The sequence below is a fragment of the Camelus ferus genome, chromosome 9, assembly GCF_009834535.1.
Source record: "Camelus ferus isolate YT-003-E chromosome 9, BCGSAC_Cfer_1.0, whole genome shotgun sequence".
NCBI lineage: Eukaryota > Metazoa > Chordata > Mammalia > Artiodactyla > Camelidae > Camelus > Camelus ferus.
In genome coordinates this window covers 16,876,878-16,891,722 of record NC_045704.1, presented here as the reverse complement: position 1 = coordinate 16,891,722, position 14,845 = coordinate 16,876,878, and the positions used below count along the sequence as shown (strand labels likewise).

The 14,845-nt window shown below is 48.6% G+C and overlaps 2 protein-coding genes across 2 annotated transcripts; one reads left to right on the top strand and one right to left on the bottom strand.

Moving 5' to 3' along the window:
* Window positions 1-1,604: 1,604 nt before the first annotated feature.
* On the bottom strand, window positions 1,605-9,043 carry DMRTC2 (DMRT like family C2). Its single transcript, XM_032485901.1, has 8 exons — window positions 5,459-9,043; window positions 5,214-5,371; window positions 4,858-4,934; window positions 4,432-4,615; window positions 4,171-4,297; window positions 3,333-3,393; window positions 3,021-3,195; window positions 1,605-2,163 (listed from the first exon to the last, which is right to left on the bottom strand). Exons 1-8 carry the CDS (start codon window positions 5,680-5,682, stop codon window positions 2,051-2,053), a joined length of 1,119 nt encoding a protein of 372 aa, XP_032341792.1. The 5' UTR covers window positions 5,683-9,043; the 3' UTR covers window positions 1,605-2,050.
* On the top strand, window positions 7,067-12,236 carry LYPD4 (LY6/PLAUR domain containing 4). The gene is given in 7 exon segments (XM_032485904.1): window positions 7,067-7,205; window positions 8,141-8,260; window positions 10,438-10,622; window positions 10,841-10,984; window positions 11,444-11,496; window positions 11,498-11,771; window positions 12,034-12,236. Coding segments are annotated over 5 exon segments (741 nt in total). The 5' UTR covers window positions 7,067-7,205; window positions 8,141-8,260; window positions 10,438-10,555.
* The last annotated feature ends 2,609 nt before the right edge of the window (window positions 12,237-14,845 follow it).

Below are 14,845 nucleotides of genomic sequence, written 5' to 3'. Positions count from 1 at the left end.
TTTGGTCAGCCCTGAGTAGCAGGGTCTTGGCCATGTTGCATATTGCAATGCTTCCCTTCTGTGACTGTGTGGGTTTGATCATCTATCACTGGGACAGCATGGCACAGCAAAGCTTAAGCAGGTCTATTAAGGGGCAATCATATATCTAAGTTATAATGAGGGTAGGGAAGGAAGGTGTGAAGCAGATTTCAGTCCTTTGATGATCTTGTGCTGAGTTCCGAGATGTGCTGCAGATCTGTTACTCTAAACTGTTAGAAGAAGCCCGCCTTCTCAAGGCCCCAGACAAGAAAGAGCAAGTTGTAATTGGATTCCATCACCATCAATTATCTTGAATAAAAAGAGAGGTAGGTAGGTAGGTTACATCAGGAAAAAGAATTATTGCTCAGGCACAACCCTTGAAATTTCTGTCTGGCCCTTCTAAGGGTGGGAATGGGGATGAGGGTCTCCAGGTCTTCCTGTTTTTGCAATAGCTCAGCAGGTCTTCACATGCTTGAAATGGTTCAAAGAGAAGGACTTGACAGCAGAGGATGAAGAAACAAATGTGAGTAAGATCATATTATTACTTACCAATATCTTGAGTAGAAAAATAAAGACTTTTTGAAAAACTGTTGGGACTTGTGTCTGTCTCCTGGAGTCTTGGATCTTTCACTCTACATATTATAAAAATTACCTGCTAATTGATTTGAGGCCTGGCAAGGAAAAACAACCGTCCTCCAATACTTGCCTAGAAATTTTCCCTAAAATACTTAGTCAAGTCACTTTATCTCTTTAAGCTTGCTCCTTTATTCATAAAATTGGAGTAATCATTCATAGCTTATAGAGTTGCTGAGGATGTATATGAAATGTACACAGTGGGTACTCAATAAATGGTAATTATCGCTAACCTTTTATAGATCCTTCAAAATTTAGATACATGAACCTCCCTAATTCTGGACAAGCCCTTGATAAAGACTAACTTGATTTTTCTTGTTCTGATTGCTCTCAGTCTCCCCATTTGAAAAATGTTATGTTAGATTGAACTGGCATTCCATTGGGCAAAGCTGGCCTGAGGATATGTTTTGTTTGGCTCAAATAGGATTTAAAGAAAACTGAGCCAACATTTTAAAATTAAGATGTTTTACATAGAAATCTAATTTTCCAGCTTCTCCTGAAAAATCAGAAGATATGGTAATACCGAACCTACATTCCTGCCTGGCACAATCTGGAGGGCCAAAAGGAAGCTGCCCCCTTAGCTGGAACAGCTCAGCAGGTCTTCACATGCTTGGAACAGTTCTATGCATTCTCAGTTTTCTAGGGTGCCTCTGGTCTTACTCATTTACAGGGTCTGCTTGGTTCTGCAGGCATTTCAACTTGTGGCCCTCTGGACAGCTGGAAACTGTCCATGCCTGGCACAGAGCAGTCACTTAATTATGGAATCAGTGAATCACCAACTATATCCCCTCTACCACTCTTTCTTATTTGGCTATAACAAGAAATCCAAGTTTGTATTTCTTTGTGGTAGTTACTGAATAATTGATTTTCACTTTGAGACATGGATTGAACAAGTCTTTTCTGTCAGTCAGGATAGACTAGGTTAGGCTGCAATAACAATCTCCACGTCTCAGTGGCTTAAAACAACACAGGTTTATTTCTTGCTTACTCACACAAACCTAGACACCAAATGAAAAGAAATACTCTTCTGTTTTTGCATGCATGGAGACAGACATGAGTGCACAGGTATGTATAGGATCATGTGTCAAATAAATACCCTGGAACATGAACTCATGCAAAAATCTATTTAGATACTGGTTAGCTTAAACCGCACAACTCTCTCTTTGCTGGAGATTTAAAAAGGTCCCAGGAACCAAGGTGGATAAGAGAATATCCACCTTTGCCCAAGGAAATGCCCATGCTACACAGGAACCAAAAGCCAACAAAGCACCTAAAAGCTTAAAAGCCTGAAGCTTGTACAACGTTACATTCCATGCATTAATCTGCAAGTAAAATACCAAATATGCAGTGCCTACGGGCTGTTGCCTTCTGCCCAAGTGAAGCCTTCACCTCTGAGCTTCTAGCTTAGGAGGGAGATGGACCCCAGATGTCCAATATGCAGAGCCACAGAGGGCACTGGGCTGGGTCGGAGAGAGGGGCCAACAGGCTGGAATCCTCTTCCTCCAGCAGAAGCTACAGGCAGGAAGGAAGGGGGCAGGACCAAGTCATATCCATTTCCCCTCCCAACAACCCCCCTCTTTTTAACCCATCCATCCATCTTTGTTTACCTGGATTAGAGCAGACACTTCCTCCTCACTGGTTTTCCCACCTCTAGCCTTGCCTCCTCCAGTCCTTTTATCACAGCCACCATACTTGTATTTCTAAAGCTCAGGATCTCTGGATATGTCCCCGCCCAGCCCAGAAACATTCCCTGGCTCCCCTTCATGTATGGGTGCTAGTCTAGACTGCTAAGCCTGGCACGCCAGACCTCCATGACCAGAAGCCTTTCAGCCTCACCTCCTCCTGTTCCAGCAGCTCCTCCAGGCCTCAGCCTCACCTGCTCACCATGCCCAGTCCACCATTTTGGACAGAATAATTCTCAGCCTTTCTTTTCTGTCCCTTCTAGTTCTCTCCAGGGTTGCCACTGAGCTTTTTGAAGGCACCCAGGTTCCCCAAATAGAATGGAAGTTCATTGAAGGCAGGCCCCTCTCCAGACTTCAGCAGGCAGCTTGGGTCCAGAGAGAAAGCTTTGGGCTGGGGTCAGGAGACCAGGTTTGCCACTGCCTTGCTATATGCCCTCTGGCAAGTCCCTATCTCTCTCTGGGCCTCACTTTCTTTAACATCAGGGCACTGAATATTTGCTTTTGAGCACAAAAAGGATAAGACGGATCCACTGAACAACTCTCAACTGCAATTCCAGTTGAGAAGCCTGGGGCCTGGGATGTTCAACCTGTTGACACCCTGATCTCCTTAGTTAGTCCCTGTTTGCTCCAGTACCTCCATTTGCCAGTCATGCCTATCCCATCCTCTCCTTTTAGGGAACAGGTTACCTGAGGGGCCACAGGGATGGAGCAGGGAGATCCAGGCAGGGTTGGGGGGAACAGAAGGGGTCAGGCGGGGAGCCTGAGGTGAATCTTTCAGCCCCACAAGAGCCTCAGCTGCCTCCCGCTGCAGCTGCCTCTCAGAGTGGGCAGAGGTCCAGGCCAGGCGAGAGGCTCCAGGGGCCTGCAAAGGAAGGGAGAGAAGCAGACTGGGAACCCCACTTCTGCCCATCCTCCAGGTGCTCCCTCTGCCCCTGGTTACTTCACTATCCCCTGCTCTTCCCTCCCCCAGGGTGCTGGATCCCACTTCTTTCCCAGGACCTGTGGCTGCAGCAGAAGAGGGTCTGGGGTGCCACAGGGCTGCAGTATCAGAGTCGAGCATCTAGAAACAAGGAGAAATGATGGCAGGGGGATTAAACATGGACAGATGTACACATAGAAAGAGGGGCAGGATTTTGCTATATTCTGATCTGGGAATCTGAGTGCCTGTTGTGTCATTAGGCTTTGTGGCCTTGGGCAAGTCCCTTCCTCTGTCTTGGCCTGATTTGTTTTCTATAAAATGAAAATTTCTGCCAGTTCCTTCCTCCCAGGGATATTGTGAGAGTTATGGGAAATCACTGGTGCCAGTTTTTTAAAAACTGACAAAATGTCTAGAGCGAATAGATGACTGTTCCTGTCCTACCAGAGTCTGGTTTCCTTCCCCACTAGTTCCCTGGTCCCCATGGAACTCCAGAAGAAGCTTGGGCCACCTTTAGGAAGCTTTCTCTAAAGGCTTCTGGCCTCTCTCCTAGGCCTCTGAGGCTCTTGCCATGTCCCCCACCCCATGCCCCCATTTCAGCAGGCAGTTCGACCCCATCTTATCTATTTAAGCAGATTTCCTAGCAACTATTTGGTCAAGGCCAGGGCTTATGCTAGGTGTAGTCCATACATTATTGCTAATTCTCAGTGACAACCTGAGAAGTAATAGTGCCTCCAATTTACTGATAGAAAAACATGGCTCAGAGAGGTAAAGATACTTGTACAGAAGTTCGCAGCCAGGCAATGGCAGAGCTAGGAGAGCTCTGCTTCACCCATTAGTCTGAGACCTTTTCTTTTTTCTCATCTACTATGGTGTCCAGCATAGTACATCATAAACACATATCCTTCTCTCCCTACTCACGTGTGGGGCAGGGTAGAGGGCCCTTGGGATTCTCCAGAAAGAGGAGCCATCAGTATTGGGCGAGATCCTGGGCAGGCTGGGAAGGGCCCATGAGTGGGCAGCCGGAGGGCAGAGCCAGGGTCAAAACCTGAAGAGGATAAGAGAATGTGCAGTGTATAGAGGTCCTCCCACTTTCTACCCTGTAGCCTTCTCCTCTTCGCTTTCTGATACAGTGGTATAGTCATTCAACTATCTGTTGGATTAGTGTTGAATTCATCTTACCAGGGAAGGGATGCAGAGGGACAGCAGGTTCTTGGCATAGCAAGCGGCACACCACTGGGGTTGGCATGGAAAGGCCAGGAGATAGCCAGTGTCCAGGGGCCCAAGGGCCTGGAGGCAGTGGAGTCCAGGGCAAAGGCAAAGCTTCTGTGGGACGGCTGAGGAGCAGAGGCCCCCGGAAGTTCTCCTGCAAGGGCAGGGGGCATAGGCTGGAGTCAGGTAGGCTGGGGAAGGAATAAGTATGTACTAGGATGGGAGTAGAATCCCAAAACTTCAGAGCTTGGAAGGCCATCAAATCCCACCCCTTCATTTTGCTCATGGGAGAAAAGTGATTTGCCCAAGATGTTATAAGAAGTCAGGGCCGGACCTAAAACTCAGGTGTTAAGGGCACAGAGGAAAGGGTACGAGCAGCGTCCAGGCTCTCCTTACCTTCCCAGGGGGTGTCAGTGCCAGTGGGACTGCCCTATGGGAGGTCTGAGGCTGGGGTGCTATGTTCTCCTTTCCAGCTGTGAGGGACCAGAGAGAGCTTTGGTGAGTTCTTTCCCCCCATCCTACCCCAACCCCAAACTGATTTTTTATCTCCCCCTGTCCCTTTTCTACCCACAGATCTCACTGCATCCTCCCAACACTTGATCACATTTTATAGTTGGGGAGGGTGAGGCCCAGAGAGTAGTAACAGCTTGCCCAAGGTCACACACCAGTTCAGTGGCAGGACTGGGACTCTTTCCCCTTCTTATGCTTTCTTTGCCCAAATCCCTGCCCCGGCCCTGGCAAGAGAAACTCACAGTGGACCCCTGCTCGAATGACTCCCTTCTTGACTCGGCTGAGAACTTTGGGAGGGGCTGCGCCTCTCCTCATTAGTCCCTCAGCCAGGTGCTTCTTTAGCTGTGCCTCCTGCTGCCTACGCAAGGCCACCTGGGCAGCCGTGACCCTTCGGCGCTCCCTAAAGGAGGGGTGGCAAGTCAAAAGTTAAGTTAGTCACCTTTTACATGAGGTCCATCCTCTTCCCTTCCCTGGACCTCATACTCACAAGATGAGGACACACTTGTGACACTCGCAAGCCTGAAAGAGGCAGAGGCGCTTGTGGCCCTTGAGGTGGGCAGTAACACCATGGTTGCGGCAGCGGGCGCAGGTTGGAGAGCGACTGACAGCTCTCCTGGGGATCAGCTCCATGCCCTGGGGGGCTCTGGTCTCACCCTCTGTGGCAGAGTCTGAGGGGCAGTGGTGGACAGCAGGCATTTCATTGGGTTCCATGGATCTAGGGGCAGGAGTGGTGGGTCAGGATGGCCACATGGGCCCTCTCCTGACCAGCCCTCCTGTCTCTGAGAGGCCACACCGGAAGGGTTTTCCATTGTGCCCACCCCCGGACTCAGCTTTCACCCTCATTCTCCCCTGGCTTTCTCCCTTTTTCACTCCTCCTCGGGCATCCTTCTTCCCAGGCACTCTTCCTTCCCAAGAACCTCTCTCCTTTTTCCTTTCTTAAGGCTCTTTCAACCCAAACATTATTCTCCTCTGCTCACCTGTATCCTCCCAAGCTCAAATCCCAGTTTTAGGCATACTTCCGTACTCTCGTGCCCCCTTCAACAGTTTACACCCGCTTTCCACCGACACCCCATTCTAGCAGTTTCCCTGGTGTCCTCTTCAACAGGGATCATCCTTCCCTCCTGCATTTATCCAATTTCTACACATATTTTTATGCTCACCTTTCAACTCTTAGCCTTATGTATGAGCTGCAATTCAATTTCTCCCAGCACCTCTTTTAATCAGATCACTCCCTTGTATCCCAGTAATTACATTATTTTCATAGATCCTTTCCCCCACTTTCAAGAATTATTTTCATTCACTCAGCAAAGGTTTACTGAGCCGCTTCCATGTGCCAGGCCCTGATATGGACCCTAGTCCTCTCCCTGCGGCCCGAATTCCTCTCTTGCACCACATGCCTTCCAAACAAGGGCAAGCTCGTGCAGCCGCTGCGCCCGGCCTTCACGAGCCTATCCCCACACGCAACAACTGGCCTCACGCCTCGCCCGCCCCACCTCCCCACGCAGCTGTTCCTCGCGTGCACCCTCTTCTGCCGCTGTCCCCATAAACGCTGGGCCCGCGGCCCCGCCCCGCGCCAGGGTCCCAGGGAGGGGGCGGGGCTCGGGGAGCGCGCTGGGGGGCCGCGGGGTGGCGGAGGTGGAAGGGGGCGCCAGGGGCTCTAGAGGGAGGCAAGCGGTTGCTTCGGGCCCGGATCCAGCGCAAGAGAGGGAGGGGAAGGGACAGGGAGGGGAGGGGTCGTGTTTGCGTCGTCTGCCCGCGGTTACCACAGCCTCCAGCGGAGTCAGACTCAGTCAAGAAGAGGCGAAAGGTGGCAATGAGCCTGTGGCGTTAGAAACCGCCGCACTCGCGACACTTTTCCCGCCCCTTCTCACAAGAACCAATGAACTTTAAGCGCCGCCTCCTGCTGCCAGGCTAGCGGCCAATGCGCTTCAAAATCCTGCACTGACAGCCCGCCCCTTACCTCTGGCCCACTTCTCCTCGCGCTGGACTATCAGACCAGCCAATAGCGCGTCGAGTTGAATCTTATGCCCTTTCTTCCTCCCCGTGTGATTTGCCTTTCCAGATTGTTCTTCGCCTTTTGAGGGAGGTGGCCAATGGGGCGTCGAATACGGCTTCTAGGACAAGTCTGGCCCTTCCCCCCAGGAACGGCTATCCGGCGTTGACCGGGATCCACTCGCGCACGCGCAGTCTCGCTCTCCCGCCTACACTGCAGGGCTGCGTGTCTTCAGCCTTTGGTCTTGATTCCGCTCTCGGTGGGGGTGGGAGTCCTCGTCGCTGCGTGAACGCCTGTTTTCTCTCATTTCTCTCCCGGTGTCCCAGCTCCCGATCGACCCTTCTCCTTTTGTGCTCCCCATCCTGCGCTATCCCCGTTTCCTTCCCGAGTCCCACCTTCTCAGCTTGCACCCCTTTCCTTGTGTCTTGTCATCCGTGTCCGTGTCGGTGCTGATTTTGCTAAATTTGACTTTTCCTTCTCTCAGAGACTCTGCCTGTCCATCCTGCTGATTTTCCAACCCCCTTTCTCTTCGTCTCTCATTCCCTCATAGCCTGGCCCCCTTTCCGCCTTTCTTCCATTCCTGAGACGCTCTGTAGTTTTCCTGTTGTCTTAGCCGTTTCCACCCTCTGTGTTCATCTTCCTCCCGATTTCACGCCATTCTCAGGGCTCCACTCTGTAATTAGCCTTCTCCATGCCCCTCTATTAGATCCATTTCACACTTTCCCTGCCATCCTGTGTTGTCCCCTTTTCTCTACATCTCGCCCTGTCTCCTTTTCTGTCTTTCAGCCTCTAAGATTGTCTCCTCTTTTCCCTGAGAACCCGGTCTTTGTGCCCAGCTCCTCACTTTTCTGCCACTCCCAATTGTGAGCTCTCTGCTGCTCCTCCTCTGTCTTCCTGCAGATTTCCGTTCTATCAGTTTGCTCTTCTTTCTTTCTGTGGTTTCACTTTTGTAGGTGTAGCATCTCCTCTGACCACTGCTCTGTCCTTTTTTCCTTGGGGATTTCATCGCACTCTTCTGGTTGTGTCCCTGTTTGTGCTCAGATTGTTGGGTCCTGTCGTTTTGCGGTCTGGGCTGGTGTGGGCCATCTTCTCGGCCCAAAGCCTTTGTGTGATCCTTCATCAGCCTTCATTCCCCCTTTCTGTGTCCCATCTTTTCTGCAAATCTCGGCCTCTTAGTTTGCCACAGATTTCTTGGTTACGGAGCCTGTGTGCCAGGCATTCTGGACAGAAAAGTGTGGCAGAAGCGACCTCTAGCTGGACTGCTGCACAAGGGAGCAGTACTGAACAGTTGGCAAGGTTGTTTGGGGCCAATCTAGGGGTGGAGGGTGGGGGTGTATGTGAGGCTTGAATGCCAGCAAAGAGGTTAACCTTGATCCTTTAGATACTGGAGAGATAGGGGAACCAACATTTTTGGAGAGCTTAGAACTTGCCTGGCACTTCATACTAATAATCTTTTTAATATTCAACAGTGACTCTATGAAATGTGTTATTAATACATTTTATAAATGAGTTCAATATGATGCACAAGATTGCACAGCTAGTAAGTGGAGGGGTAAAGTTTTCAACCTTGATCTACCTTTGAGTCCAAAGCCTATGAATTTGTATCACCTACAATGTTTTATTTCTTTCCAGTAATCCTCAATTCCCAATTTTTATTCCCTAACTGTCCCATAGGTACTCATTTCAGGTGGGTGATGCATATCTTTGGTTTGTGTGTGTTCTTGCGAGATGTGCAGTGTTTTATGTCCATGAGGTTTTAATTTATGCAAGTGATAGTGTTATTTACTATTTAAAATAATCAGCACTGTGCCTTGATGTCCATGCATGTGCACGTGATGCCTACATCTAACCAGTTGTTTCTAAGCGCTGCATGCTGTTCGCTGGTGTACAACCCCTGCGTGCTGGGTGTTTACTAGGTCTCCCGTTGCCTTCAGCTCACTGTCACCACAACAATGTTGCATCCTCATATGTGTTCCTTTGTAGTTGAAGGTGGAAATTGCTGCTCTGTGTACCTCGGATGATCAGAAATGGCTATTTGTAAACCTAATTTGACTAAGTATTGCCAGACTCCTCCATACGATGAATGATACTTTGGGCCTGTGACATTGATCCGAACTCTCAACTCCCCCATTCTTCAGGGGCAGGAGAGGACCCTATCCCCCGCCCCAACTACTCCCATGAGCAGCAGTGCACGGGGGTCTCTAGCCCCGCAGTCCTACCAGTGCTTGTATTCTTCCAGCTTTCTGAGTCCTCACCAGTCTGAGGGCTGTACGTTGGGATATATTGCATTTCTCTGATTATTGTTGAGCGCCAGTGTCTCTTCACATGCTTGTTAGCCTTTCTGGTTTGCTCTTCTGAGAAGTCCCTCTTCACACGCTTGGCCCATTTCCCTACTGGGCTTGATCCCTTTTTTCTTGTCAATTTGCCTGAGATCCTTGGCCATTTTCATTGGTTTAAGACATTGCATATGCTCTTCTTATGCCAACTTTGGCATTTCATATATTTTAGAAATTTATCCACTTCATCTGGATTTACAAATTTATAAATGTAGAGTTGTTAATGATACTTTTATTACTTTTAGAACATATGATGTCTGTTAATTCCTATTTTTCACTTTGTATTTTATTTGCATCTTCACTTTTTTCCCTCTTGATTAGATTTGCTGGAGAATTATCTCAATAATCTTGTCAAAGAATGAATGTTAGCTTTTTGTAATTTTTTGTTGTTTTTCTATTTCATCGATTTCTGCCATTATTTTTATTTATACCCCCCCCTTTTTGGGGGGGATGCTTTGTTGCTCCTTATATAACTTCTTGAGTTAACTCATAAACATTTTAATGCTTCTGATAAATGTGTTTAAATTAGACTTACATCTAAATACTGATCTAGTTGTTTCTCAAATTTTGACATGTAGTTTAAAAAAAACTTTTGATTTTGAAATTATTATTGGCTCACAAGAAGTTGCAAAAATTGTTCACAGAGTCCCTTAAATCCTTCCTCTGGTCCCGCATGGGGCCATTCTGTATAGCTGTAATAAGCAGGAAATTGACATTGTAACTAAACTTAACTAAATTACAGCTCTTATTCAGTTTTCACCAGATTTTACATACACTTGTGTGTGTGTGTGTGTGAAATGTAGTATGTTTGCTATTATTCAGTTCTAAATACTTTAAAATTTTTTTTTCAAATCAAGAGTTATTTAGTAATATGTCAGTTAACTTCCACACACACATTTGTTGTTCTGGTCTCATTGTCTCTGGATAGAGAACAGCCTGTATAATAGTGATCCTTTGAATAAGCCAGCCCCATGTTCAGTGGCAGGACCTAAGCAGGAGAGAGAAAGTCATTACTTGAGAAGCTAACATGGTATTTGGGTTAGGTTGGAGGGTGACTTTGGAGATGGGAAGACCTGTGTCCCTGAAGGTCTCAGGGAGTCTATGTCACAGAAACTGACAATCAGCTTTCTGCTCCAGAAACAGTGACCCAGAGGCAGGTGGACAGCGAATTCAGGGACTGACAAGAACCGAGCTTGAGACCTAGACTGAAGTTGGTTCTAGACTGATCTCAGCATTGAGGACCCAGGCACAGGACATGGGACCCCAGCATCTGAGCCCTGTGCAGCTGCTCTGTCTCCTAGGGGCCATCTCTACTCTGCCTCGTATGTCCTGAGGGGCTGGATGCTTAAGGACCCTGTTGGTGGGGATGGGGGTGGGGGTGGAGGGCGGGGTGCTGGATTCATGTCACTGGCGGGAAGGAAAGCTGGATATCTAGGTTCCTCGGGGGCGGGATCTGTGGAGGCTGAGCTCTTGATGGGCAGTTCAGGGGCTGAGAAGGCAATGTGAGGGGCAGATGACTGGAATAACATTCTCTCTTTAGGGGCTCGAGCTCTTCTGTGCTATGAAGCAACAGCCTCACTCTTCAGAGCTGTTAGTCTCCATAACTGGAGGTGGCTTCTGATGAGGAGTGCGGTGTGTAGGCTGAGCGAGGGCTGTGAGGAGACGTTGGTGTTCATCGAGACAGGTGAAGGGGAGTGACTGTGCTCATTTTTTTGTTTCGCTTGCTCTTTTGACCCCCACCTTCATTGCCAGCACCCAGGGGCCCTGGACTTGAGTTCCAGTTATTTACCCTGTTATATCTTTGGGGACAACATCAAGATACCAACCCAGCTGGTTGTGATGGGGGCTGGATAAGAGGGCAGAACCCAGGAGAAGGGGGGAACTCTGGGAGAGAAGAAAAGTCTGGGACACAAGGGAGAGAGGAGCAGAGGGGCTCCTGTGGGGTGAGGAGTGAGGAGAGACAGCTGGAGACCTGGGGATCTGGGCCCTGTGTCTCTGCAGGGGATGGACACTGGGGGAGGGGAGGCAAAGTTGGTGACAGAGCAGAGTGAGCAGGAGGAGCAGGGTGGAGGGGGAGGTTGGGAGGTTGGACCAGGTGTGGTCAGCGACACTGATCAGAGCTCTCTCATCTTCTGCTTCTCAGGGACCAGAAAGGGAGTTGTGGGTTTTAAAGGCTGCAGCCCAGCCTCATCTTACCCCTGCGCAAGTCTCCTATCTTGTTTCACCGCCCGGATTGTCCATTGCCTCCTACAGCCGCATCTGCCGGAAGTATCTCTGCAATAACCTCACCAACATGGATTCTTTTGTGAAACTTGAGGCCAATACCCCCAAGACTTTAGCATTTTCTTCCCATGGCTGCCCAACTTGTGTGGGCGAGCACTCTAAGAGTTGCCTCCCAAATTTTGTCAACACTGAGCCTTGCCCCAGGGACGCCACCAAGTGTTACAGTTCCACCTTAAAATTTCAGGCAGGTGAGAGGAAAGAAATGTTCTTTCTGAAAAGCCTACTCTGTGCTAGGTGCAGTCTGGTGCCTTCCCAGCCTTGAGGGAGGCAGGTGGAATTTGGACAGGGCATTGGGGTTGCAGCACATCATTCCATGGAGGAGGGGGGAAGGTGACTGGTGCCCAAGTCTTTGCTGGGAGCGTGGGTGTCCTAGTTTGTGAGGGGTGTCTGGGAAGAGGAGGGCATTTGAATCTTGAAAGTGTCCCTCACTCCTCCTCCTCTTCCTTACAGGTTCCCTCAATACCACCTTCCTCCTCATGGGCTGTACTCGTGAACATACCAGAGCTTTAGCAGATCTTCACCATATTGGGAGCATCAGAGTGACTGAGGTCATCAACATCTTAGAAAGGGTCCAGCCTGCTGGTGCGGAGCCCTCTAGTCGGAGTCCTGCTTGGGGCATCCTCTTAGGGCTCCTGCTTGCCTTCAGGGACTGACTATCCAACTGGACAAGACAAGCACCCATACCCCTTTCATGTAGCCAAATAAAGTTATAATAGAGTTGCCTTCCTACTTTGTCCTGTGGTCCATGAGGGTTATGGAGGTGTGACACATCTGAGGAGGGCGAGGCATGTCCAGGGAGGTGGGGGCAGGGGGTGGGGTGGGAGAAGGGCAATGGGCAGTGCTTGTGGTGAAGGGGGCAGGGAGCTGGGGACGAGGATCACTGGCCAAGTGACAGTGTCATGCCCAGCATCCAAGAAGAACCCAAACATTCCCCTTCTACTCCTCCTGCTGGAGACCTGAGCTCTAGCCTGGGTTATGCCACTGACTTAGAGATCCTGGCCAAATCTCTCCTGTTTTCTGGGCCTCCATTTCCTCCCCTTTAAGATGAAGGCCTTGGGGATTGGTGGGGAGGATATAGCTCAAGTGGTAGAATACAAGCTTAGCATGCATGAGGTCCTGGGTTCTATCCCCAGTACCTCCATTAAAAATAAATAAACCTAATTACATCCCCCCAAAAGCAAAATTTAAAAAACAATAAAAAATATTAAAAAAATCAAGAGAAAAATATCAGAATGGGGTGATATCAGCCTAAAGGTGTTCCTTCGGAGGTGGAAAGGGGGAAACTTAATTCTTTAGACCTGGAATCACATGGGGACGAGTAACAACGACAATACAGCAGTAATGATACTGACAAATATTGAGCCTGACTATGTGCCCAGCACTGCTCTGAGCACTTTACCTTTCTTAATTCTCACAGTGATAACAAGGGGTAAATACTATTATCATCTCCCTCATTTTTCAGAAGAGGAGACCGAGAGTGACTTGTTAATATGAGTGTGTATCCACAGCTTTTTGGGGGGACCCCTCAGCATTAGCACCCCAAACTTGTTTTCCCAAGTTGCTGCCTTATAACGATCCTTGCCTGCTTCCCATCCTGCAGCCCCTTGCAAAGCCCTGGGCCTGGCATTCTGGAGTACTTTAGACAAAGCTGTAACTAGATGAACTATTCCTGGCTCAGAGTTCTCAGAGGTTTGGCATTTTTAAAAATGTATGCTATTAGACATCTTCCTTAAGGAATGAACTGATGAAATCCACTTACGGAAACATCAAAAGGTAGTTTAGGAATGTGGTCCAAAGAATAATGACTCCCCAGTGATGTCTTAGTCCCTGGAACCTGTAAATAGGTTACTCTACAGGGCAAGAAGGACTTTGCAGATCTGACTAGGTTAAGGACCTGGAGATGTGGAGATGATGCTGGATTATCTAGGTGGGTCTGATCTAATCACATGAGTCCTTACAAGCAGTGAACTCTTCCTGGTTGTGGTCAGATGGAAACAGGATGATGGAAGAAGGGTCAGCCAGATACTACATTGCTGGTTTTGAAGATGAAAGAAGGAGGCCACCAGCCAAGGAATGCAGGCAGACTCCGGAAGTCAGAAAAGGCAGGGCTATCGGTTCTCCCCTAGAGCTTTTGGAAAGGAACACAGCCCTGTTGACACCTTGATTTTAGCCCAGTGAGACCTTTATCAGAATTTTGACCTCCAGAAAAATGTAAGAGAATAAACTTCACTGTTTAAGCTGCTAAGTTTGTGGTGATTTGTTATAACAGTGATAGAAAATTAATACGAAGAGATAACCCAGGCTTCCCATTCTGGAACAAGATTGCTTCCCTCTTGCCCCCAACCCACCCCCACTAATACACTCACTTTTCCCTGCTCCTCTTTTTCAAATACAACAAAATATCTGGGAATTGTTCAATAGACATCAGAATTCTGATAGCTGGAAAGAAGAAGGCAGACAGGTAGTGAGTTCTTTGGCTTTTCTTTTTTATCTCCCAAATGCCTGAGAATAGGTGTGGGTGAAGCCTGCAACTTGGAACTGCCAACAGACATAGATGGAAACCCCCCAAAGCCTTGTCTCTTTGGCTAAAAGACTGGTAAGGGGGAAGCCTAACAGAGACCTAGTGGGGAGCCTCAACCTCCGCTCCACAACTGAGGCACCTGCGGGATGGTGATCGACTTTGCAGCAGCTGCAGCAAGAAGCTCTGGTAGACAGTCCCAGGCCCCACTTGACAACCAGGTCACTGGCAGTGGTTTGATCCACCTACAAGGGTTTCTCTGCCCTCCTTCCATCAGCATAGGAAACTCAGGCTCAACAACTTCTGCTCCCCCGCTTCCCCACTGGCCAAAGGTAGCCCACACGCAGCCAAAGGAAACCCCTTCCACCTCTGCACAGAACAGGCAGGGATTGAGCGGAAGCTATGGTAGTGCCAGAGACCAAAGTAGACCAGGACAGCAGTGCAAAGGCTCTGTGATTATACCATCATGGGAATGAAAGCCCATGAAAGTAGGCCAGCATCCATCTACATGCTGAACTGAAACAGGGATACTGTTTGCTAAAACTGAAGATTTAAATACAATCAAGGCTGCTAACACAATAGCAAAAATGTCCAAGATTCAAAAAAAAAAAAAAAAAAAGCCAAAGAAAAAAACAAACCAAACCACCAGTCATCATACCAAACAACAGGAAACTCATAGTTTGAGTGAGAAAAGACAATCAACCGACTCCAATTCCAAGATGAATCAGATGTTGGAATTATCTG

Excerpts from the sequence above, each read along its gene's own strand:
- DMRTC2 (XM_032485901.1), bottom strand. The coding sequence starts at position 5,682 with ATGGAACCCAATGAAATGCCTGCTGTCCACCACTGCCCCTCAGACTCT. Across the intron at positions 5,372-5,458 it reads CACAAGTGTGTCCTCATCTT|GGAGCGCCGAAGGGTCACGG; the intron begins GTGAGTATGAGG and ends CCCCTCCTTTAG. Across the intron at positions 4,935-5,213 it reads CATTCGAGCAGGGGTCCACT|CTGGAAAGGAGAACATAGCA; the intron begins GTGAGTTTCTCT and ends GGTCCCTCACAG.